This window comes from Oncorhynchus gorbuscha, linkage group LG12 (genome assembly GCF_021184085.1).
Source record: "Oncorhynchus gorbuscha isolate QuinsamMale2020 ecotype Even-year linkage group LG12, OgorEven_v1.0, whole genome shotgun sequence".
NCBI classification, from domain to species: Eukaryota; Metazoa; Chordata; class Actinopteri; order Salmoniformes; family Salmonidae; genus Oncorhynchus; species Oncorhynchus gorbuscha.
Window position 1 is genome coordinate 19,187,745 of NC_060184.1, and position 27,726 is coordinate 19,215,470.

Here is a 27,726-nt window from a genome sequence, read left to right on the forward strand (position 1 = left end):
ATTCCCATACTGTTTTTACACTGTTTTTTATTTATTTACTTTTCTGCTCTTTTGCACACCAATATCTCTACCTGTACATGACCATCTGATCATTTATCCCTGCAGTGTTAATCTGCAAAATTGTATTATTCGCCTACCTCCTCATGCCTTTTGCACACATTGTATATAGACTGCCCATTTTTTTCTACTGTGTTATTGACTTGTTAATTGTTTACTCCATGTGTAACTCTGTGTTGTCTGTTCACACTGCTGATCAGGTTTGCAAATCTTGTTCTCAACTCCAGTTAAATAAAGTTAAAAAATAAATAAAAATAAATCTGCAAACTGAATAGTGTAGGGAATCATTGTAACATCTAAATCGCTGGGAAATAGATTTTCCATAACAAAAAATATCCACCAGCTTCAAACAGTGGTTTTGGTCCACCAGCTTCAAATAGCTGTAAAAACGATATTTTGTGTCATTGAAAATATATTTAACAGCGATTTAGATGGTATAATCATTCCTTACACTATTCAGTGCCTGTTTTCTCACATAAACTGAAATTGAGTGAACAGTGTAGAATTGTAGCAACCAGGAAATTAGCAAATCCACTTGATAAACACAGCCAAAGTCAGAACAGCTTTCCCAGTATCCTTTTTCCAACAGATGTTCCCCCGGAAGGAGAAATACAAATATCACAGCCAATCATAACACTGGCGGGTAAGTAATACTGTAAAACTGTATAATTTCACTATTAGCGACAGATATATCATGGACATTTGCTGATGCAAAAAAACAAAAAAATCTAGCTTAGACATCATGTTGTAGGAGTCAGACACCGACAGATGCATTTCTGTTTATACATCTTGGAAATCCGTTTCAAATAGATGCTAAGCTTCAACGGGAATTGGCACAATACAACAAAGCTGAAATGTATGTAAGCACTCAAGCAAGTCACAACTTCAAGCACACTACAAAGGAAATATTAATCATTTTCTGTGGAATTGTGCAATAGGTTGTACCCTCTTTGTTACTGCTATGGGATCCCTCATGGCTCCAAATTATGCTAATTTGTATGTGGGTTACATGGAGAAAGTCTATTTTCAATCCTCTCAAAAATGTTTTCTTGCCTCACATCATTATTTGGAAATGGTATATTGATGATATTTTTGTTCTATGGAGGGGTGATGCAAAACAGCTCCAGGCATTTCATGTTTTTCTATCATTTGAGATTTACTATGCAATCTGACACACGTCAAATCAGTTTTCTTGATCTTCTGATCTTGTGTGAAGATAATGTTCTATACACTGATCTTTACAGGAAGCCTACTGATCATAACAGTTTGTTGAGGGCTGATAGTTGTCACCCACTTCCCTTGAAAAATAGTTTGCCCCACAGCCAATTATGTTGAATCAAAAGAATTTGCAAAAAACAAATCAGATTGACAGAAATATGGCTGAGACGCAAAGGAAGTTCAAGGAGAGGGGCTACAAGAATGATAAGATTAATATTGCCATTGAGAAAATTCTAAACAAAACATGACCAATTGGTACACTTTGATTTACCACCCCAAGATATTCCTGAACAACGTCTATTTGCGCCCCTACTGGATTGAAATTACAAATGTAATGGCTGTGATCAATGCAATGGCACTTATAAATGTAGATCCTTCAAACACCCACAAACAAGGAAATCGATCCCAATCAAAGGTGTTATTACGTACTCCACTAAGGCAGTTATTTATCTTATAACTTGTCCTTGTGGTAAAAATGATGTAGGTAAAACAAAGCACAAATTAAAAGTATGTATGTATCTCAGAGCATCGTAGCACCATTAGGTGTAAAAACTTTACTTACCCAGTTGCGGCCCACTTCTTGGAGGCAGGCCACTCGATTTAGTTTCTGCGTTATATTGGCATCGAACATGTCACCCTCCCTAGGAGAGGGGATGACCTTGATCATTTATTGTTAAAACGAGAGGCTGCCTGGATCTTTAACTTAAAGACCCTTGCGCCCTTCTGTCATGCAGGTGAAAGAGGACCCAAACGCGACTTAACAGAAACAGAGTTTATTAAAGTCCAAAACGGAATAACAGAAATCCTCTAGATTTGTAGAGGGGAAAACAACTGGAGAAGCGGCCACAGACTGCAGGTCGCTTTAGTCGACTGAGACACCTGCTCACACGCAGCGTCTGAAGAAGGCACAAAACACGACAGGACAGGGTGATACACAATCACGGCAAAAACACGACAGGACAGGGCGAAACGCAATCACAGCATGGTGAATACAATACAAGGAACCGACGGAACAGGAACGGATCACAAAGGAATAAATAGGGACTCTAATCAGGGGAAAGGATCGGGAACAGGTGTGGGAAGACTAAATGATGATTAGGGGAATAGGAACAGCTGGGAGCAGGAACGGAACGACAGAGAGAAGAGAGAGCGAGAGAGTGAGAGAGGGAGGGGGAGAGAGAGGGATAGAACCAAACAAGACCAGCAGAGGGAAACGAATAGCATGGGGAGCACAGGGACAAGACATGACAATAAATGACAAACATGACAGTACCCCCCACTCACCGAGCGCCTCCTGGCGCACTCGAGGAGGAATCCTGGCGGCAACGGAGGAAATCATCGATGAGCGAACGGTCCAGCACGTCCCGAGACGGAACCCAACTCCTCTCCTCAGGACCGTAACCCTCCCAATCCACTAGGTATTGGTGACCCCGTCCCCGAGAACGCATGTCCATAATTTTATGTACCTTGTAAATAGGTGCGCTCTCGACAAGGACGGGAGGGGGAGGGAAGACGAACGGGGTGCGAAGAAAGGGCTTAACACAGGAGACATGGAAGACAGGATGGACGCGACGAAGATGTCGCGGAAGAAGCAGTCGCACAGCGACAGGATTGACGACCTGGGAGACACGGAACGGACCAATGAACCGCGGAGTCAACTTACGAGAAGCTGTCGTAAGAGGAAGGTTGCGAGTGGAAAGCCACACTCTCTGGCCGCAACAATACCTTGGACTCTTAATCCTGCGTTTATTGGCGGCTCTCACCGTCTGTGCCCTGTAACGGCAAAGTGCAGACCTCACCCTCCTCCAGGTGCGCTCACAACGTTGGACAAACGCTTGAGCGGAGGGAACGCTGGACTCGGCAAGCTGGGATGAGAACAGAGGAGGCTGGTAACCCAGACTACTCTGAAACGGAGATAACCCGGTAGCAGACGAAGGAAGCTTGGCTTGTTCTGCCCAAGACGCAGGGTTTCTGAAAGAAAGGCTGCGTAGTATGCGACCAATCGTCTGATTGGCCCTCTCTGCTTGACCGTTAGACTGGGGATGAAACCCGGAAGAGAGACTGACGGACGCACCAATCAAACGACAGAACTCCCTCCAAAACTGTGACGTGAATTGCGGACCTCTGTCTGAAACGGCGTCTAACGGGAGGCCATGAATTCTGAATACATTCTCAATAATGATTTGTGCCGTCTCCTTAGCGGAAGGAAGTTTAGCGAGGGGAATGAAATGTGCCGCCTTAGAGAACCTATCGACAACCGTCAGAATCACAGTCTTCCCCGCAGACAAAGGCAGACCGGTAATGAAGTCTAAGGCAATGTGAGACCATGGTCGAGAAGGAATGGGGAGCGGTCTGAGACGACCGGCAGGAGGAGAGTTACCCGACTTAGTCTGCGCGCAGTCCGAACAAGCAGCCACGAAACGGCGCGTGTCACGCTCCTGAGTCGGCCACCAAAAGCGCTGGCGAATAGACGCAAGAGTGCCTCGAACACCGGGATGACCCGCTAACTTGGCAGAGTGAGCCCACTGAAGAACAGCCAGACGAGTGGAAACAGGAACGAAAAGGAGGTTACTAGGACAAGCGCGCGACGCGCAGTGTGCGTGAGTGCTTGCTTAACCTGTCTTTCAATTCCCCAGACTGTTAACCCGACAACACGCCCATAAGGAAGAATCCCCTCGGGATCAGTAGAAGCCACAGAAGAACTAAACAGACGGGATAAGGCATCAGGCTTGGTGTTCTTGCTACCCGGACGGTAAGAAATCACAAACTCGAAACGAGCGAAAAACAACGCCCAACGAGCTTGACGGGCATTAAGTCGTTTGGCAGAACGGATGTACTCAAGGTTCTTATGGTCTGTCCAAACGACAAAAGGAACGGTCGCCCCCTCCAACCACTGTCGCCATTCGCCTAGGGCTAAGCGGATGGCGAGCAGTTCACGGTTACCCACATCATAGTTGCGCTCAGATGGCGACAGGCGATGAGAAAAATAAGCGCAAGGATGAACCTTATCGTCAGACTGGAAGCGCTGGGATAGAATGGCTCCCACGCCTACCTCTGAAGCGTCAACCTCGACAATGAATTGTCTAGTGACGTCAGGAGTAACGAGGATAGGAGCGGACGTAAAACGTTCTTTTAGAAGATCAAAAGCTCCCTGGGCGGAACCGGACCACTTAAAACACGTCTTGACAGAAGTAAGAGCTGTGAGAGGGGCAGCAACTTGACCGAAATTACGAATGAAACGCCGATAGAAATTAGCGAAACCTAAAAAGCGCTGCAACTCGACACGTGACCTTGGAACGGGCCAATCACTGACAGCTTGGACCTTAGCGGAATCCATCTGAATGCCTTCAGCGGAAATAACGGAACCGAGAAAAGTAACGGAGGAGACATGAAAAGAGCACTTCTCAGCCTTAACGTAGAGACAATTCTCTAAAAGGCGCTGTAGAACACGTCGAACGTGCTGAACATGAATCTCGAGTGACGGAGAAAAAATCAGGATATCGTCAAGATAGACAAAAACAAAAATGTTCAGCATGTCTCTCAGAACATCATTAACTAATGCCTGAAAAACAGCTGGCGCATTGGCGAGACCGAACGGCAGAACCCGGTACTCAAAATGCCCTAACGGAGTATTAAACGCCGTTTTCCACTCGTCCCCCTCTGATGCGCACGAGATGGTAAGCGTTACGAAGGTCCAACTTAGTAAAGCACCTGGCTCCCTGCAGAATCTCGAAGGCTGATGACATAAGGGGAAGCGGATAACGATTCTTAACCGTTATGTCATTCAGCCCTCGATAATCCACGCAGGGGCGCAGAGTACCGTCCTTCTTCTTAACAAAAGAACCCCGCCCCGGCCGGAGAGGAAGAAGGCACTATGGTACCGGCGTCAAGAGACACAGACAAATAATCCTCGAGAGCCTTACGTTCGGGAGCCGACAGAGAGTATAGTCTACCTCGAGGAGGAGTGGTCCCCGGAAGGAGATCAATACTACAATCATACGACCGGTGAGGAGGAAGGGAGTTGGCTCGGGACCGACTGAAGACCGTGCGCAGATCATGATATTCCTCCGGCACTCCTGTCAAATCGCCAGGTTCCTCCTGAGAAGTAGGGACAGAAGAAACGGGAGGGATGGCAGACATTAAACACTTCACATGACAAGAAACGTTCCAGGATAGGATAGAATTACTAGACCAATTAATAGAAGGATTATGACATACTAGCCAGGGATGACCCAAAACAACAGGTGTAAACGGTGAACGGAAAATCAAAAAAGAAATAGTCTCACTGTGGTTACCAGATACTGTGAGGGTTAAAGGTAGTGTCTCAAATCTGATACTGGGAAGATGACTACCATCTAAGGCGAACATGGGCGTAGGCTTATCTAACTCTCTGAAAGGAATGTCATGTTTCCGAACCCATGCTTCGTCCATGAAACAACCCTCAGCCCCAGAGTCTATCAAGGCACTACATGTAGCACCCGAACCGGTCCAGCGTAGGTGGACCGACAAAGTAGTACAGGACTTTGATGGAGAGACTTGAGTAGTTGCGCTCACCTGTAGCCCTCCGCTTACAGATGAGCTCTGGCTTTTACTGGACATGAATTAACAAAATGTCCAGCAACTCCACAATAGAGGCACAGGCGGTTGGTGATCCTCCGTTCCCTCTCCTTATTCGAGATGCGAATCCCTCCCAGCTGCATGGGCTCAGTCTCAAAGCCAGAGGGGGAGATGGTTGCGATGCGGAGCAGGGAAACACCGTTGATGCGAGCTCTCTTCCACGAGCCCGGTGACGAAGATCTACCCGTCGTTCTATGCGGATGGCGAGAGCAATCAAAGAGTCCACATCTGAAGGAACCTCCCGGGAGAGAATCTCATCCTTAACCACAGCGTGGAGTCCCTCCAGAAAACGAGCGAGCAGCGCCGGCTCGTTCCACTCACTAGAGGCAGCAAGAGTGCGAAACTCAATGGAATAATCCGTTATGGACCGTTCACCTTGGCATAAGGAAGCCAGGGCCCTAGAAGCCTCCCCACCAAAACTGAACGGTCAAAAACCCGAATCATCTCCTCTTTAAAGTTCTGGAAATCGTTAGAGCAAACAGCCCTTGCCTCCCAGATAGCTGTGCCCCATTCTCGAGCCCGGCCAGTAAGGAGTGAAATGACGTAAGCAACCCGAGCTCTCTCTCTAGAGTATGTGTTGGGTTGGAGAGAGAACACAATCTCACACTGCGTGAGAGAAAGGAGCGGCACTCAGTGGGCTGCCCGGAGTAGCAAGGTGGGTTATTAACCCTAGGTTCTGGAGGCTCGGCAGGCCAGGAAGTAACAGGTGGCACGAGACGTAGACTCTGGAACTGTCCAGAGAGGTCGGAAACCTGAGCAGCCAGGTTTTCCACGGCCTGGCGAGCAGCAGACAATTCCTGCTCGTGTCTGCCGAGCATGGCTCCTTGGATCTCGACGGCAGTGTAACGAGCGTCTGAAGTCGCTGGGTCCATTCCTTGGTCGGTTCCTTCTGTCATGCAGGTGAAAGAGGACCCAAACGCGACTTAACAGAAACAGAGTTTATTAAAGTCCAAAACGGAATAACAGAAATCCTCTAGATTTGTAGAGGGGAAAACAACTGGAGAAGCGGCCACAGACTGCAGGTCGCTTCGGGTAGGCGCAGGCCGTAGTCGACTGAGACACCTGCTCACACGCAGCGTCTGAAGAAGGCACAAAACACGACAGGACAGGGTGATACACAATCACGGCAAAAACACGACAGGACAGGGCGAAACGCAATCACAGCATGGTGAATACAATACAAGGAACCGACGGAACAGGAACGGATCACAAAGGAATAAATAGGGACTCTAATCAGGGGAAAGGATCGGGAACAGGTGTGGGAAGACTAAATGATGATTAGGGGAATAGGAACAGCTGGGAGCAGGAACGGAACGACAGAGAGAAGAGAGAGCGAGAGAGTGAGAGAGGGAGGGGGAGAGAGAGGGATAGAACCAAACAAGACCAGCAGAGGGAAACGAATAGCATGGGGAGCACAGGGACAAGACATGACAATAAATGACAAACATGACACCTTCGGTCTCAAAGTAGACTTTGATCTGAAGCCATTCTTGTAATTATTGTGACTTTGCCATTGTAATTGTTTGTAAGCTTGTGTAGTCAAATGAATCTATGATCGTATGCTATCCATTTGTTGTTTGTATGCTGTTCTTTGTATGACATTTTAATATTTGATAATTAACCAATGATATTAGGCCACTCTTGGCCATGATTACAGACACCTGTGTCTTTTGACACGACATAAACGAGTCATCCCGCAGTGTTTGTGATCATACCCTGATGAAGGACAGCTTGGCTGTCAACATTGGTAATTACATTTTTGCGGCTCTCTTTTATTTTCAAATGTACCCTCTTTGTTGACACCGACCAGGGTATCAATTCAAATGTGTTGCATTCTAATACAATTTGAATAATTGACAGAGTGCTTAATATTATACACTGCTCAAAAAAATAAAGGGAACACTTAAACAACACAATGTAACTCCAAGTCAATCACACTTTTGTGAAATCAAACTGTCCACTTAGGAAGCAACACTGATTGACAATCAATTTCACATGCTGTTGTGCAAATGGAATAGACAACAGGTGGAAATTATAGGCAATTAGCAAGACACCCCCAATAAAGGAGTGGTTCTGGAGGTGATAACCACAGACCACTTCTCAGTTCCTATGCTTCCTGGCTGATGTTTTGGTCACTTTTGAATGCTGGCGATGCTTTCACTCTAGTGGTAGCTCGAGACGGAGTCTACAACCCACACAAGTGGCTCAGGTAGTGCAGCTCATCCAGGATGGAACATCAATGCGAGCTGTGGCAAGAAGGTTTGCTGTGTCTGTCAGCGTAGTGTCCAGAGCATGGAGGCACTACCAGGAGACGTGGAGGAGGCCGTAGGAGGGCAACAACCCAGCAGCAGGACCGCTACCTCTGCCTTTGTGCAAGGAGGAGCACTGCCAGAGCCCTGCAAAATGACCTCCAGCAGGCCACAAATGTGTCTGCTCAAACGGTCAGAAACAGACTCCATGAGGGTGGTATGAGGGCCCGACATCCACAGGTGGGGGTTGTGCTTACAGCCCAACACCGTGCAGGACGTTTGGTATTTGCCAGAGAACACCAAGATTGGCAAATTCGCCACTGGCGCCCTGTGCTCTTCACAGATGAAAGCAGGTTCACACTGAGCACGTGACAGACGTGACAGTCTGGAGACGCCGTGGAGAACATTCTGCTGCCTGCAACATCCTCCAGCATGACCGGTTTGGCGGTGGGTCAGTCATGGTGTGGGGTGGCATTTCCATGTGCTCGCCAGAGGTAGCCTGATTGCCATTAGGTACCAAGATGAGATCCTCAGACCCCTTGTGAGACCATATGCTGGTGCGGTGGGCCCTGGGTTCCTCCTAATGCAAGACAATGCTAGACCTCATGTGGCTGGAGTGTGTCAGCAGTTCCTGCAAGAGGAAGGCATTGATGCTATGGACTGGTCCGCCCGTTCCCCTGACCTGAATCCAATTGAGCACATCTGGGACATCTTGTCTCGCTCCATCCACCAACGCCACGTTGCACCACAGACTGTCCAGAAGTTGGCGGATGCTTTAGTCCAGGTCTGGGAGGAGATCCCTCAGGAGACAATCCGCCACCTCATCAGGAGCATGCCCAGGCGTTGTAGGGAGGTCATACAGGCACGTGGAGGCCACACACTACTGAGCCTCATTTTGACTTGTTTTAAGGACATTACATCAAAGTTGGATCAGCCTGTAGTGTGGTTTTCCACTTTAATTTTGAGTGTGACTCCAAATCCAGACCTCCATGGGTTGATCAATTTGATTTCCATTGATAATTTGTGTGATTTTGTTGTCAGCACATTCAACTATGTAAAGAAAAAAGTATTTAATAAGAATATTTCATTCATTCAGATCTAGGATGCGTTATTTTAGTGTTCCTTTATTTTTCTGAGCAGTGTATATATTAATTTGCAGTGCTTAACATTTGCACAGTGCTTAAAATAATATTCTTCCAGAAGAAAGAACAGTGGATAGAGCTTAAGGACCTTGTATAGTATGAATGAATAATACAGTAAATATTGAACAAAGACTGTAGGGAGCCAAGAGGTCATGGCAGAAGATATACAGTACATTCGGAAAGTTCAGACCCCTTGACCTTTTCCATATTTTGTTACATTACAGCTCTATTCTAAAATTGATTAAATAAAACATTATCAATCTACACACAATGCCCCACAATGACGAATCGAAAACAGGTTTAGAAAATTTTGCAAATGTATAAAAAAAAAAAATATTAAAAACCTTATTTACATACAGTGAGGGAAAAAAGTATTTGATCCTCTGCTGATTTTGTACATTTGCCCACTGACAAAGAAATGATCAGTCTATAATTTTAATGGTAGGTTTATTTGAACAGTGAGAGACAGAATAACAACAAAAAAATCCAGAAAAACTCATGTCAAAAATTTATTTTCATTTTAATGAGGGAAATACGTATTTGACCCCTCTGAAAAACATGACTTAGTACTTGGTGGCAAAACCCTTGTTGGCAATCACAGAGGTCAGATGTTTATTGTAGTTGGCCACCAGGTTTGCACACATCTCAGGAGGGATTTTGTCCCACTCCTCTTTGCAGATCTTTTCCAAGTCATTCATGTTTTGAGGCTGACGTTTGGGAACTCGAACCTTAACAGAAAAACACCCCCAAAGCATAATGTTTCCACCTCCATGTTCTTGGGGTTGACAACAAGGCGAGTTGAGATGATGCCAAAGAGCTACATTTTGGTCTCATCTGACTACAACACTTTCACCCAATTGTCCACTGAATCATTCAGATGTTCATTGGCAAACTTCAGATGGGCATGTATATGTGCTTTCTTGAGCAGGAGGACTTTGTGGGCGCTGCAGGATTTCAGTCCTTCACGGCGTAGTGTGTTACCAATTGTTTTCTTGGTGACTATGGTCCCAGCTGCCTTGAGATCATTGACAAGATCTTCCCGTGTAGTTCTGGGCTGATTCCTCACCGTTCTTATGATCATTGGAACTCCACGAGATGAGATCTTGCATGGAGCCCCAGGCCGAGGGAGATTGACAGGTATTTTGTGTTTCTTCCATTTGCGAATAATCGCACCAACCTTCTCACCAAGCTGCTTGGCGATGGTCTTGTAGCCCATTCCAGCCTTGTGTAGGTCTACAATCTTGTCCCTGACATCCTTGGAGAGCTCTTTGGTCTTGGCCATGGTGGAGAGTTTAGAATCTGATTGATTGCTTCTGTGGACAGGTGTCTTTTATACAGGTAACAAACTGAGATTAGGAGCCCTCCCTTTAAGAGTGTGCTCCTAATTTCATAAAAGACACCTCGGAGCTAGAAATCTTTCTGATTGAGAGGGGGTCAAATACTTATAATAATAATAATAATAATATATGCCATTTAGCAGACGCTTTTATCCAAAGCGACTTACAGTCATGTGTGCATACATTCTACTTATTTCCCTCATTAAAATGCAAATCACCTTATAACATTTTTGACATGCGCATTTCTGGATTTTTTTGTTGTTATTCTGTCTCTCACTGTTCAAATAAACCTAACATTAAAATGATATACTGATCATTTCTTTGTCAGTGGGCAAACGTACAAAACCAGCAGGGGATCAAATACTCCCCCCACTGTAAGTATTTAGATCCTTTTCTATAATACTTCAAATTGAGCTTAGGTACATTCTGTTTTCATTGATCATCCTTTCTACAACTAGATTGGAGTCCACCAGTGGTAGATAAATTGATTGGACATGATTTGGAAAGGCACACACCTGTCTATTTAAAGGTCCCACAGTTGACAGTGCATGTCAGAGCAAAAAAGGAATTGTCCGCAGAGCTCCGAGGCAGGATTATGTCGAAGCACAGATCTGGGGAAGGATACCAAAACATGTCTGCAGTATTGAAGGTCCCCAATAACACACTGGCCTCAATCATTCTTAAATGGAAGAAGTTTGGAACCACCAAGACTCTTCTAGAGCTGGCCGCCCAGCCAAACTGACCAATCGGGAGAGAAGGGCCTTGGTCAGGGAGGTGACAAAGAACCCGATGGTCACTCTGACAGAGCTCCAGAGTTCCACTGTGTAGATGGTTGTCCTTCTGGAAGGTTCTCCCATCTCTGCAGCACTCCACCAATCAGGCCTTTATGGTAGAGTGGCCAGATGGAAGCCACTCCTCAGAAAAAGGCACATGACAGCCCGCTTGGAGTTTGCCAAATGGCACCTAAAAGACTCCCAGACCATGAGAAACAAGACTCATTGGCCTGAATACCAAGCGTCACATCTGGAGGTAAATTGCCACCATTCCTAAGTTACGCATGGTGATGGCAGCATCATGCTGTGGGGATGTGTTTCAGCAGCAGGGTCTGGGAGACTAGTCAGGATTGAGGGAAAGATGAACGGAGCAAAGTACAGAGAGATCCTTGATGAAAACCTGCTCCAGAATGCTAAGACTGTGGTGAAGGTTCACCATCCAACAGGGCAACGACCCTAAGCACACAGCCAAGACAACACAGGAGTGGCTTCGGGACAAGTCTCTGAATGTCCTTGAGTGGCCCAGCCAGAGCCTGGACTTGAACTCGATTGGATATCTCTGGAGAGACCTGAAAATAGCTGTGCAGCGACGCTCCCCATCCAACCTGACAGAGCTTGAGAGGATCTGCAGAGAAGAATGGGAGAAACTCCCCAAATACAAGTGTGCCAAGCTTGTAGCATCATACATAAGACTTGATTCTGTAATCACTGCCAAAGGTGCTTCAACAAAGTACTGAGTAAAGGGTCAGAATAATTATGTAAATGTTTAATTTTTTATTTTGTAGAAATGTGAAAAAAATTAGAAAAACCTGTTTTTGCTTTGTTATTGTGTGTAGATTGATGGGGGGGGGAACAATTTAACCCATTTTAGAATCAGTCTGGAAAAAGTCAAGGGAACTGAATACTTTCCGAATGCAGTATATGGTTTGCATGTGTGTGCGCTACAACCTCTGCCCTAATGCATTGGGCCCACAGGACCGGAGGAGACAGCAAGGGCAATAAATGACAGTGACAGCCACTGTGAGTTAGCACTGTCCAAACTAGGGCACAATTCTCCAGCAGGTCTTCACACAACAAGCCTGCAAAGCAGAGCGAGCAATCCTTTCTCTCGCACTCCCCAGCAGCAACAGATGATGCAATCATACAAAAGAGGAGCTATTGTGGAGGAGGACCATGTGTGATTAGAACAGAAAACTGTTTTCTGGTCTAAAAAAAAGTGAGGGAGTCTACAGTATATAGTGCCCTCCGTAATTATTGGGACAGTGAAGCATTTGTTCTTCTTTTGGCTCTGTACTCCAGCACTTTGGATCTGAAATGATACATTGACTACGAGGTTAAAGTGCAGAATGTCAGCTTTAATTTGAGGGTATCTTCATCCATATTAAATTACAGCACTTTTTGTACATAGTCCACCGCCTGACCCCATTTAATGGGACAAAAACTATTGGGACAAACTCACTTATGTTTATTAAAGTAGTCAAATGTTTAGTATTTGGTCCCGTATTCCTAGCACACAATGATTATATCAAGCTTGTGACTCTACAAACTTGTTGGATGCATTTGCTATTTGTTTTGGTTGTGTTCCATTTTATTTTGCACCCAATAGAAATTAATGGTAAATAATGTTTTGTAGCATTTTGGAGTTACTTTTATTGTAAATAAGAATAGAATATATTTCTAAACACTTCTACATTAATGTAGATGCTACCATTATTATGGATAGTACTGAATGAATCGTGAATAATGATGAGCGATTAAGTTAGACGCACAAATATCATACACCCACAAAAATGATAACCTCCCATTATTGTAATGGTGTCTTGGGGGTATGATATTTGTGTGTCTGTAACTTTCTCACTGTCCCAATAATTACAGAGGGCACTGTATGTGGACGTGTGGATACAGATTTTCACAATGTTTAAGTTGATACCTCCCGTCTATCTCTACTGCTGTGGGGTGGCAGACAAAATCTTCCACTTGGGACTTCTTTGCGGTTCCGCGATGGGGAAATGATTGTGACGGAGGTGAGATACTGTATCAGAGGCGGGCATGCCAGGCTTGTTATGTTGAGGGCCACTTGGAGTGTCTCAGCTCCATGTCTCATTCAGCCCGATTACGGTGATGACTGGGTGTCTGTCAGCACCAGGCTTTGATGGCATGGCCAATGGCGACTCAGACACTGCCTGTGCCACTAAGCTCTCCAGTCATGGGTCTGATCCCCGGGCCATGGCAGCTGTCAACAGTTTGTCCGGTAATATGTGGGTCCCCCTCCAACTCCAACTTCGGCATGGTGGTTGTCTCTCTCAGCAGCTGGCTGAATAATATTCTGATATTTCACAGAAAACACCCACTATTGGACTAACCAGGTTTAATACAGTAGGCTGGTGGGATGAAGAGCAAAATATTGTATACTGAGTCGTTTCAATTGGGATTTGATTTGACAGGTCCTTGGAGGGTTGATTTCCAGATAACTAGCAGTGTGGTCGGCTTGTGCACACCACCCCCCTCTGTGATGATTATCTGGAAGAGACAGCTGCCATGAGAGGGAACAAACAGTATAGGGCTACATAGCTTACACTTCCTATTCCTATTGTGCATTTAGCCTGCCTACCTTGTCCTAAAGTTGCAATTGCCCATTTGTTACTAGGCAAATAGGCTATATGTAAACTTCTAACTCTGAATCTGGGGAGTTCGATGCATAGCCTAATTGTTCAAGGGCTATATTATAATGAGTGTAAGGTTAAGTAAAAATATGTGTTATGGCCATGTGAGCACTCCGTTCTTCTGAGCTGAATCTATCCTGGAGCGCCACTAAGCACTCTAAGAACCACCCGGCCTCAAGTCCAATTCGTTTGGTTTGGGGATTAAGCACTGGCTCCCACTACTGAAAGAGATGCAGCTGCCTTAAAAAAGCACTTGGCACTCTGGTTGTGGCGGGGAGAGAGAAAAAAAGCCTGAAGAGAATAAAAAGCCTAGTTATTTTTTTGCCCGCATGTGGGTGGTCAAATTGGCATGGTCTTGGAGTAGTCTGATATAGCTTAGTCTGCACTCGTGTTTCCCGGGGGATAGCAAGGTGAGATGCAGTTCTCAGACCCCTCCTCCGACAGCGAACATGCCCCCTCGTATAAGCTAAACTACTCAGTCGTCCCTCATTAAAGCCACTGTGGGATCAAGGGCTTTTGAAAGTGAGAGTCAGGCTATCGGTTAAGCATGGTGAGTTATCGTAAAAATTCACAAGTTAGGACACAGAGCTAAAATAATAAGAAAGAAATCCTTGACAACAGTATTGCATAATTTTGTCAGTAAGAATCCAGCTGTTCAAAATCATATAATAAACTAGATCAGGACAACAGTAACGTCAAGCTTTACATGACAGTGCTCTTACCACGACTCACAGACTTTTCATCAATACTGATACTCACTGCTGATACACAGGGACCAGATGTTGCAGACAGACAGTGACATTTTTTTCTTCACTGGATCAGTTGATTGCTCTGCTGAATACAATCAAAGTTCCTCACGCCTCATTACTTGGAGACTTGGTTAGCATCGGAGTGGAACTCTTGTTCTCAACTAGCCTACCTGGTTAAATAAAGGTGAAATAAAAACTCTACACATGTGAAGCACTTATCCCCTATGGAAGTTGTCAATGCTGTGACTGTCCCTAAAAAGGAACAGACAGACGAGGGCTGGATCTCTGCCCGTTGGTCCTCCTCAAACACCTGGATGCACTTTGACAGGAGCCCAAAACCCTCATTGGTTTTCTATGGCTGCATCCCAAATGGCACTGTATTCCCTTTATAGTGCACTACAAAACATTAGAAACACCTTCCTAATATTGAGTTGCACCCCCTTTAACCCTAATAATAGACTCAATTCGTTGTGTGAAAAACCCAGCAGCGTTGCAGTTCTTGACACTCAAACCAGTGCACCTGAGACCTACTATCATACCTCTTTTAAAAAGGCACTTAAAAGTGCGCAGAAGACGTGGATGTCGATAAAGGCAGCTCCCCGCACCTTAACCTGTCCATTCCCCTTCATCTACATCTGGATTTAATAGGTGACATCAATAAGGGATCATAGCTTCCACCTAGATTCACATGTTCAATCTGTCATGGAAAGAGCAGGTGTTCCTAATGTTTTATACACTCAGCGCACTACTTTTGACCAGAGCCCTAGGAATAGGGTGCCATTTGGGACACATTTTATGTGGAGTGCTTTTTTAGCCATGTCTCATAATAACAATGAGTGGGAGTGAAAGAAGAAAAGCCTCTGCTGCCACATGGGCCTCCGGACTCCAGTGGTGAGAAGGGTTTCGGTCAATGGCCCTGGGAGATAGGATTATAATCCTGTACACAAAATCGTTTTACGTAACGCATTTTAGTGTTTGCAGCTGGGGGCGATTCAGGCAGGGTTTGTCCTGTGAGCAGGGAGACACCGTTATGTAACCACTTTTAACCAAACTCTTAAGAAGACACGATAGGGTTTAGAGACATAGGTGATGATTGAAAACTTGGCGCTCACTACTGACCACTCCCCTTTCCAAACGTAGAGACGGGCTACGTCCCAAATGGCACTCGTTTTTATTTCTCATGTATTTTTCTTCTACCATGTCATTTTTTTAGTACTACATTGATATTGATCATTGAATTGTTGAGTTCAGAGCTTGCAAGAACAACATTTCACAGCACTTGTGCACAAGACATTAAAACTTGAAACTATTACCTATATAGTGAACTACTTTTGACCAGAGCCCTATGAGTTGTGCACTATTTAGGGAATAGGGTGCCATTTGGGATGGGAACAATGTTTTAGTTGTGGGTTTCTAATGCTGTTTGTTCACAGCTGTCTGCTCTCCAAACTGGGACGTAATGCCAGGTCTCAGAGACAAAAGGCGGAAAGTGATACTCTAAACATAGGATCTTCTTTGCTTTTCCACACAGAGGGCAAACTGTAATTGCATTATTTTACAATGTGAATAATTCCTCTAGTTCCCCATAATATAATTGAACTACTACAAAGTGTTGCAGGCTTATCCTTATTTTGACCCCATTTCAAAACTGGAACCAAGTTTTTTTATTTGATCATTTCTAACTCAACTATTGCCTCAGACTTATTTCTCAAAATCCAAACTCTAGCTAACCAAAGCCTTATTGTAAGCCCTTCCTTTAAGTCCTTACCTTAAATCCAGCTCACTTGCCAACCAACACCAAGTGTGCAAGGACAAGACAGCTTTGATCAAATTTTCTGATCAGAGAGAATTCTACCTCTATACCTGATCTAGTGTGACAGAAGCGACAGGCAAAAAAATGCTTCATACTAAAACAAGGTCTCGGTACATTTCGATTATCTTGACAAAGCCCAAGGCAAATGCCACAGAAGGCAGAAAATGAAATCTAGGAAACATCTCTAATTTGATCGAGTGTGAAACCACAGAACCTGCAAACACATGGAGCTTAGTGCAACTGATTGGAACTGGTTGAAAGTGGCATGTTCTTCCCGCCCACTCAGTAACAAGTTAACTACTGACTTTCAGCATGCAAATAGAGAAGGGCACTCAACTTGTACTACACCGACTCTGATGACTGATGATTGTTAAAGGAAATTGCTAATAAGATTAGGGCTGTCCCTGACAAAACATTTCTGGAGTCGACTGAAAGTCGTCTGTTCTTTCGACCAATAGATTAGTCCAAATTTTTAAACATGTATTATTCCAAGACACACCCTATGTGTTTTAATAAAATCAACTAAACTCAGCAAAAAAAGAAACATCCTCTCACTGTCAACTGCTTTTATTTTCAGCAAACTTAAAGTGTAAATATTTGTATGAACATAACAAGGCTCAACAACTGAGACATAAACTGAACGAGTTCCACAGACATGTGACTAACAGAAATGGAATAATGTTGTCCTGAGCAAAGAGGGGGGGTCAAAATCAAAAGGAATAGTCAGTATCTGGTGTGGCCACCAGCTGCATTAAGTACTGCAGTGCATCTCCTCCTCATGGACTGCATCAGATTTGTCAGTTCTTGCTGTGAGATGTTACCCCACTCTTCCACCAAGGCACCTGCAAGTTCCCAGACATTTCTGGGGAGAATGGCCTTAGCCCTCACACTCCGATCCAACAGGTCCCAGACGTGCTTAATGGGATTGAGATCCGGGCTCTTCGCTGGCCATGGCAGAACACTGACATTCCTGTCTTGCAGAAAATCCTGCACAGAATGAGCAGTATGGCTGGTGGCATTGTCATGCTGGAGGGTTATGTCAGGATGAGCCTGCAGGAAGGGTACCACATGAGGGAGGAGGATGTCTTCCCTGTAACGCACAGCGTTGAGATTGCCTGCAATGACAACAAGCTCAGTCCTATGATGCTGTGATACACAGACCATGACTGACCCTCCACCTCCAAATCGATCCCGCTCCGGAGTACAGGCCTCGGTGAAACGCTCATTCCTTCGACGATAAACGCAAATCTGACCATCTCCCCTGGGTGAGACAAAACTGCGACTCGTCAGTGAAGAGCACTTTTTGCCAGTCCTGTCTGGTCCAGCGACGGTGGGTTTGTACCCATAGGCAACGTGGTTGCCGGCGATGTCTGGTAAGGACCTGCCTTACAACAGGCCTACAAGCCCTCAGTCCAGCCTCTCTCAGCCTATTGCGGACAGTCTGAGAACTGATGGAGTGGATTGTGTGTTCCTGGTGTAACTCGGGCAGTTGCTGTTGCCATCCTGTACCTGTCCCGCAGGTGTGATGTTCGGATGTACCGATCTTGTGCAGGTGTTGTTACACGTGGTCTGCCACTGTGAGGACGGTCAGCTGTCCATCCTGTCTCCCTGTAGTGCTGTGTTAGGCGTCTCACAGTATGGACATTGCAATTTATTGCCCTGGCCACATCTGCAGTCCTCATGCCTCCTTGCAGCATGTCTAAGGCACGTTCACGCAGATGAGCAGGAACCCTGGGAATCTTTCTTTTGGTGTTTTTCAGAGTCAGTAGAAAGGCCTCTTTAGTGTCCTAAGTTTTCATAACTGTGACCTTAATTGCCTACCGTCTGTAAGCTGTTAGTGTCTTAACGACCGTTCCACAGGTGCTTGTTCATTAATTGTTTATGGTTCATTGAACAAGCAAAGGAAACAGTGTTTAAACCCTTTACAATGAAGATCTGTGAAAGACAGGGTCTTGAAAAAGGGAGTTTTTTTGTTGCTGAGTTTATGCATTGAGCTTGTCTGAAGCTTTCAGCTTATCATTTGATGAAATAAGACAAATGCCTCAAGAGGGCACCATAGATCTATATCACCAGAAGAAAAAAAAAACATGATGTCAGATATGTACAGTGATCTCCACTTATATTGGCACCCTTGGTAAATATGAGCAAAATGGGCTGTAATAAAAATGTCTTCGCTGTTTATCCTCTTGGTCTTTCATTCAAAATATTCACAAAAAATCTAACCTTTAATTGAAGTAAAATTATTGAAAAAAATAAACGTAAAGTAAATTAAATAAATATTTTTCTTCAAAACATGTGTGCCACAATTCTTGGCACCCCTAGAAATTCTTAAGTAAAATCTAACTGAAGTATTTCCCATGCATATTTTACGTTAAGTTCACCTGAGTGATTAGGAATACTTAAGTGGTAAGCCATGACTTCCTGTTTCACTGGAGTATACATATGAGGTGACATACAGGCCAAGCTCCCATTGTCTTCCATCACTATGGGAAAGACCCGAGAATACAGTAATAATGTGCGACAAAAGGCTGTTGAGCTACACAAATCAGGAAATGGCTGTGAGAAAATAGCTCAATGATTGAAAATGTCCATTTCCACTATCAGGACAATAATAACGACGTTTAAAGCAACTGGAGATGTTTACAATCGGCCTGGAGGAGGATGTGTGTCTATATTGACACCACACACAGTGAGGAGGATGGTTAGAGGGGCCAAAAAAATCTCCAAGAATCACAGCTGGAGAATTGCAGACTTTGGAACTTTCAATGGGACCAGGTTCTATGGTCAGATGAGACTAAAATAGAGCTTTTTGGAAACAAACACCAGAGGTGGGTTTGGCATAGACAGAAAGATATCCATGCAGAAAAGTACCTCATCACCACTGTGAATTATGGTGGTGGATCTTTGATGTTGTAGGCTTGTTTTTCTTCCAAAGGCCCTGGACAACTTGTTAGGATACATAGTATCATGGACTCCATCAAGTACCAGCAGATATTACATCAACACCTGACTGCCTCTGCTAGGAAGCTTAAACTGGGCCTTGGTTGGATCTTCCAGCAGGACAATGAACCAAAGCACACCTCAAAATCAACACAAAAATGGTTCGCTGACCACAGAATCAAGGTTTTGCCATGGCCATCCCAGTCCCCTGGCCTAAACCTCATGGAAAACCTGTGGGATGAGCTGAAGAGGAGAGTCCACAAGTGTGGACCTCGGAATCCTAAGGATCTGGAGAGATTCTGTATGGAGGAATGGTCTCCGATCCCTTGCCATGTGTTCTCCAACTTCATTACACATTATAGAAGAAGAGCTGCAGACAGTATTGAATGAAGGTGTACCAATAATTGTGGCACACATAAAAAAATATGTTAATGTATTTTTTCTTTCAATTATTTTACTTTAATTAAAAGTTGAATGACCAAGAGGATAAAAAATGTATTTGTTGTTTACAGCCTGTTTTGCTCATATTTACCAAGTGTGCCAATATTAGTGGAGGGCACTGTACAGTGCGGTGTCCCTCAGGGCAGTTGCCTTGGGCCGTTATTCTTTCCTATTGTTACAAGTCATTTGCCACTGGTCATAGACAAAACTAGAATGACTATAAATGCGGATGATTCCACATTCACAGGTCAGCACCCAAAGCCACTGAGCTCACTTAAATTATAAATAAGGAGCTGCAGTCAGTATTGGAATGGGTGATTCATAATAAATTGGTCTTAAATACATCTAAAACTAAAAGCATTGTATTTGGTTGAAAACATTCTATAAAACCTAAATCTCAACTGGAGTTGTACATAAACTGTGACCATTAAGGAAGTTGAGGAGGCTAAACTCCTAGGTATAACATTGGATGATCAATTATCATGGGCATGTCATATTGACAAAGTTGTTGTGAAGATGGGGAGGGGTATGTCTGTTATAAAAAGATGTTCTGTGTTTTTGACACAAATCAACTGTACTAGTTGTACAGGCTCTAGTCGTGTCTCATCTTGATAACTGTCTGCTAATATGGTCAAGTGCAACAAAGAAAGACCAACCAAAACTGTATCGGGCTCAAAACTGAGTAGCACCCCTTGCCCTTAACTGCACATACAGAACTAACAACAACAACATGCATACCTGTCTTTCCTGGTTGAGGGTTGACAAGAGATTAACTGCTTATTTTCTAGTTATGAGATATATTACTGTCATAAATTCCAGATTGTCTGCATAATAAAATAACATTCACCTCGAACATGGGTCCATAAGACATGCCACCAGGGTAAGGCTGGGCGATATGGCTAAAATATCATATCACAATATTTACAAAAAAGGACGCTATGACGGTATTTAATGTTTTTGAATAATTAAAAATATGTACATTTGCTTTGAGTAGTCCGTGAACCTAGGGTGGCAACACAGTGCATTCATAAAGTATTCAGACCCCTTCTTTTTCCACATTTTGTTACGTTACAGCCTTATTCTGATATGGATTAAATGGTTTGTTTTATCCCCTTAACCTACACACAATACTCCATAATGACAAAGCAAAATAGGTTGACATTTTTGCAAAAAAAACATTTTTAAACACTACTGAAATATCACATTTACATAAGTATTCAGACCCTTCACTCAGTACTTTGTTGAAGCACCTTTGGTAGCAATTACAGCCTAGAGTCTTCTTGGGTATGACGCTACAAGCTTGGCACACCTGTATTTGGGGAGTTTCTCCCATTCTTCTCCACAGATCCTCTCAAGCTCTGTCAGGCTCTTCAGAGATGTTCGATCGGGTTCAAGTTCAGGTTCTGGCTGGGCCACTCAAGGACATTCAGAGACTTGTCCCGAAGCCACTCCTGCATAGTCTTGGCTTGGTTCTTAAGATCCCTGAACTGCTGGAATGTAAACCTAAACCCCAATCTGAGGTCCTGGGACAGGTTTTCATCAATGATCTCTCTGTACTTTGCTCCGTTCATCTTTCCTTCAAACCTGACTAATTTCCCAGTCCCTGCCGCTGAAAAACATCCCCACAGCATGATGCTGTAAGTCGCTCTGGATAAGAGCGTCTGCTAAATGACTTAAATATAAATGTAAATGTAATGGTATTGGCCAGGTGATGAGCAGTGCCTGGTCTCCTCCAGACGTGACACTTGGCATTCAGACCAAAAACTTCAATTTTGGTTTCATTATACCAGAGAATCTTGTTTCTCATGGTCTGAGAGTCCTTTCGGTGCCTTTGGCAAACTCCAAGCGGGCGCTCGTGCGCCTTTTACTGAGGAGTGGCTTCTGTCTGGCCACTCTAACATAAAGGGCTGATTGGTGGAGTGATGCAGAGATGGTTGTCCCTCTGGAAGGTTCTCTCATCTCCACAGAGGAACTCCGGAGCTCTGTCAGAGTGACAATCGGGTTCTTGGCCACCTCCCTGACCAAGGCCCTTCGCCCCGTTGCTCAGTTTGGCAAGGCGGCCAGCTCTAGGAAGAGTCTTGGTGGTTCCAAACTTCTTCCATTTAAGAATGATTGAGGCCACTATGTTCTTGGGGACCTTCAGTGCTACAGAATTATTTTTTGGTACCCTTTCCCAGATCTGTGCCTGGACACAATCCCATCTCCGAGCTCTAAAGACAATTCCTTCGACCTCATGGCTTGATTTTTGCTCTGACATGTACTGTCAAATGTGGAACCTTATATAGACAGGTGTGTGCCTTTCCAAACCTTTTCCAATCAACTGAATTACCACAGGTGGACTCCAATCAAGTTGTAGAAACATCTCAAGGATGATCAATGGAAACAGAATGCACCAGAGCTCAATTTCGAGTCTCATAGCAAAGGGTCTGAATACTTATGTAAATAAGTATTCCGACTTGCCTAGTTAAATAAAGGTTAAATGAAATAAATGTTAAAAAACAAGGTATTTTTTATTTTTTATAAATTTGCAAACATTTCTAAAAACCTGTTGTCCCTTTGTCATTTTGGGGTATTGTGTGTAGATTGACGAGGGGGAAAAAATGATTCAACTTAACGAAATGTGCAAAAAGTGAAAGGTTCTGAATACACTAAGTGATTTCAATGGGCATTTTTCCATTCTCATTGTTTTATACTGTTCCAATTCAACCAAAATACATTTTCTGCATTTATCAATTTCTGCATTTCCTGCACTCATTTGAGGTCATTGCCGCACTGAAACGTAGGGCTGCATAATATGGGCTTTGACTTTTAGAGAGAATTTAGAGAGAAACACTTGGGTGAACTGTTGGAATCATGGAAATAGAATAATTTTTCTAACTCTATAGTTAGAATATAATAGCTGTGGGGCTCCCGAGTGCACAGCTGTGTAAGGCACTACATATCAGTGCTAGAGGCATCACTCCAGACCCTGGTTCGATTCCAGGGTGTATCACAACCGGCCGTGATTGGGAGTCCCATAGGGCGGCGCATAATTGTCCCAGCGTCGTCCGGGTTAGGGTTTGTTCCGGGGTAGGCCGTCATTGTAAATAAGAATTTGTTCTTAACTGACTTGTCTAGTTGAATAAAGGTTCAATTTTAAAAATAAAAAAAATAGTGGGCACTTTGAATACAGAGATTGACATGACAACAAATGAAAATGCCAGGGAGGAGTTATTGTGAAAAAGTAGAAACCAAAAAGTTCCCTAGGCACCCTATAATTTTGGGCTACATTGAATGTTCTCTCTTAGCTACTTCATGCATGTATAGCTAGTTACGTTTTCTCTTACAAGCTTACTAAGAAAAGACAAACTAGCTGTTTGCAGATGTAAGAAACACAAACTGATAGTGTAATTACAGAACACTATTGGATTTATATTAAGAAGCAGTGAAAACAGCATCGTTATCATCAACATAGTTGCATGTGCTGCATTGACCATGCAGAGACTGAGCACAAGATACTCGTGGTCGAGAACGAACAACAAATGTACTCCTTGAGTGCCAGGGACGCGGGGCTAGTTCTGTGTGGAAAGCGGCATGGAGAGAGAGGGTGGAGAGAGAATACTTAAGTAGCGAAATAAACTATAAAAATGGAAGCTACACATGGCATATCACATTTAACAAACCAAACATTCAAATACTATTATAGAAGGTAGAGTAAAAACCCACACCAGTGTGCATCAATACTGGTATATCGTAAAATACGGTATACCGCCCAGCCATACACCAGGGGTCTCTTCACAGTTCCCAAGTCCAAAACAAATTCACGGTAATGCAGCTTTTATACAGACCCATGGAACTGCCATCTCCAATTATTCAATCAAACAGCAAAATTACCTTAAAACAGTTGAAAAACAACTCAAGGAACAGCAGGGGGTGTGAGGGGACACGCATATTATTTTTGTTGTTGTATTGTTTGTATTATTTTTGTTATATAACCATTTTTGTTATATAACCATATATATTATATTTAAAAATTCTGTGACTTTCCTTGTCTGTCAGTGTTTTGTTACTTGTCATGTTGCATATTTTTTGTGGGCCCCAGGATGAGGATCTGCTGCTTCTGCAAAAGCAAATGGGGATCCAAATAAACAAATGTTGCACCTGCCTGTAGTGTGCTCTTGTGCTTGTGTATCTCCTTGGACCAGACAAGCCAGAACAACAATGTCAACGTCAGATGTGCCTGAAACGCATTCAATATTTTGAAGCGGGTAGTAACCAGGGCTCACTGCTTAGATTATAGTATTTTTAGTAAGGTGTCAGTGAATGCAAATAACTACAAGACTTAGACATCAACTTTGTATTTGAACAATGTTCAATGAATCCATGATGTCTGATCAAATGAGCAGCAATACAAAAATAGACAAAGCTATATCATGCTATATGTCAGTGTCATGGAAGTCACTTGTTATTAACTGACAGTACGCCTGTAAAAGGCCACATTGCCGGTGTGATTAGTTCTTAATGTCATATCATTTGTGTTTTGTCTGATTATTAAATTATCACTGGGTACGTTGTTGGATAAATATACAGGAACAAGCTAGCTAACATGGTGGTAAAGTGAAAGGGATGTCATGTCTTAGGTAGCTAGATAGATAAATTAATTAATAGAATGAGGGTGGCATCACTCCATCATTATGGGAAACCCAATGCGGAAGTAAATCAAACCTAATCATTTCTGCCAAGCTAGCTAGCATTAGTTTAGCGAGCCAGGATAGCACCTTCGCTGTTTTTTGCTCGTTCGAGATATTGAAAGGAGTAAAAACTGTTTTATTTACAAACTTACCTGGGCTTTTCAGGTTGTATTTGTTCTCCATTTTAACAAGTCAACTGGACTGAAAATGTAGCTGGTGTATGTTTACGAGAGACAGCTGACTTTACTAGCTAGCTGGGAGCTAGCTAACACTGACTTTTGCTTCGTCTGAAACGTCCAAAACATTCGAACAGTATATTCGGTAAAGCTCAGCAACAGCTAAAAGTCGTATGCAGTTAGTTTGCTAACTGTCATATCAATTAGTTAGCTACAACGTAAATCCTGACGTGGCACAAGTTTGGTAGGACCGTGACCTGTTCGAAGACAAATGTTAGTCGTGTGATGTCACTGGAAAAACGTAAACAGGAAGTAGAAAAGTCAAGTTTTGAACCATAAAACTTTATTAAAATACACTTTATTTCATTCGGCCTCTCTTTCTCTCTCTCTGTGTGTGTGTGTGTGTGTGTGTGTGTGTGTGTGTGTGTGTGTGTGTGTGTGTGTGTGTGTGTGTGTGTGTGTGTGTGTGTGTGTGTGTGTGTGTGTGTGTGTGTGTGTGTGTGTGTGTGTGTGTGAGAGAGCATTCATACTTGTGCCAATGCAGAATATTTTCCCATTTATCCAGAAACACTTTTAATGGGATTGAAGTGGCCTTTCATAGCTCCATGGTGAAACAGGATTAAAGGGAGGGCTTTGCGGCTGTGGTTAATGTAATCTCTGCAGTACCACAGGACCCTCCCCTTTTACATCTTTACCCTCCAGCCGACTCTGTCTCTGTACTGCCAGCCAGCTGTCCTCCACCTCAGCCTGCCAACTTGCATCAAGGGGAATACGAGTACAGGACACAGGATTATATGTAATTAATCTTCATTTGATTAAATCCACCTCAAATGATTCACAAAATATGATGTAATATTTTCAAACATTATAACATTTTCAAATTATGTTATTTTGTGTGAGACTCACACTCAAAACCAATGACTGCCCAGCAGGCAATTGCCAGCTGTGTGTACATTATTAATGTAGCCCAGCCACACCACGACTGCCTTCCATGTATAACATCATTATAAAAGACAGAATATAACAACTCTTGAGATATTTTTACCATAGATGTAGCTAACCTTGGCTCTACCAAAAAGTCATCCCTTATTTGGATGACACACAATGGCCATGCATGGTGCTTGTTGATCATGTTGATTATAATTCAATTTGAACCACCCAAGGATGTGATTTTTTTCACCATGAATAAAGGGAATGTCACGGTCTTCCTCCTCTTCATCTGAAGAGGCGAGAAGGGTCAGAGGACCAAAATGCGGGGTGGTATGTGTTCATAGTGAATTTTAATAAAGAGAACACTGCAACACTATACAAAAGAGTAACAAAAAAACGACCGTGAAGCTACAAATGAGACCTGTGCTGACACAAGCCAATAAGAGCGTCTGCTAAATGACTTAAATGTAAATGTAAATGTGCAACCCAGGCTACATAAGTATGATTCTCAATCAGAGACAACTAATGACACCTGCCTCTGATTGAGAACCATACTAGGCCGAAACATAGAAATCCCAAATCATAGAAAATCAAACATAGACTGCCCACCCAACTCACACCCTGACCAAACTAAATAAATACTAAACAAAGGAAATAAAGGTCAGAACGTGACAGAGAATTGGACTTCTCTAAACCAAATATCAACATTTAAAGGAGATGTATCTAATGCTTGGATAGTTTCATCCGAGCCACTGGCTTAATCCTATTCTTTAACTTTTATATTTGGTTTAGTTGGAGACATGAAACAAACAGATCATTTGTTAACTAGTTGAAAAAAATATGTTAAAGAATAGGACTAAATCAAATCAAACTTTAAATGCACTTTAAATCAAGTTTGATTTGATTTTACCATATTATTTAACTTAGATTTTTTAAATGAAGACGTAAATCTAACATATGAATTATTAACTTAAGATCACATTTGACATCAACCAAAGCATGAAACCCTAGGCCTATATGTGTTGTCTATTTTGGTCATTTCTGTTGAACCCTGGGTTGAATTGAAACAATAGCTGTTGATAAATAATATGACTTTACAAATGCTTTATAGGCCTAAATAATATCATTGATGATATGAGTGTTAAAGTATGGTTACATTTCATTTACTCTGTTAAGCCTACCCTTTTGGAATGACTTTGATAGCAACAGTGAAATCTATTTAGTTATTAAGAGATCTCTCAATAATAATTCTCACAATAGCACATTGGTAGTAGTCCGTGACAAATATCAAAGCTGAGCAGGGCTGGACTTCGAAAAACCGGTAGCTGTAGATTGATAAAATCTCCAGTAGGAGGTGCTGCTTGGCCTATTGTTTATTCTTTCTGATAGTGGATAGAACGTCAACGATCTGACATTGTTTTGAAGGCACAAATTCAACACATTTCATACAATGTTTGTTGAAGTTGAAAATTGGTTACCATGATAATATAATTCTGTGGTTGAAATCTCATATGCTTATAACTAAATAAACCATATTGAAGTGTCTGGGCAGGATAAGCCAATGTCTTTCAGGTGAAGGATTTAATGAAATTGTAGCAGCCCTTGTAGAAAAATCGAAGAGAACTTCAATATTTCTCTGAGAAACTGGGGCAGAAAATATGGTGAGAAAAAACATATCCCTATAAGAACATTAGCCATGCCTAGTTGCAAAGTCTGCCTTTACTTTAATGGCGGATTAATGTCCCCAACATCTTGAAACAGAATATGTGCAGAATCAATCAATCAATCAATGAAATTAAATGACCACTCACTACTGAATGTACACTAATTGGATCTCACTATTTGGTTTGTCTCTATTTTCGTATTTACAGTATCTTCCCCCAGAGACATTTTGAATCAGAATCGGAATCAGAATCACTTAATTCGTCCAGTACAGTAAAAGTACACATAC

The 27,726-nt window shown here is 43.1% G+C and overlaps 1 protein-coding gene across 1 annotated transcript in view; it reads right to left on the reverse strand.

The window, feature by feature from the left end:
- The window catches only part of LOC123990657 (ubiquitin-conjugating enzyme E2 J1-like), a 47,171-nt gene extending 22,030 nt beyond the window's left edge, over window positions 1-25,141 (reverse strand). Inside the window, 1 exon segment of the mRNA XM_046291378.1 lies at window positions 24,822-25,141. Coding sequence (XP_046147334.1) covers window positions 24,822-24,852 — 31 coding nt within the window. The 5' untranslated portion in view covers window positions 24,853-25,141.
- Between the last annotated feature and the right edge of the window lie 2,585 nt (window positions 25,142-27,726).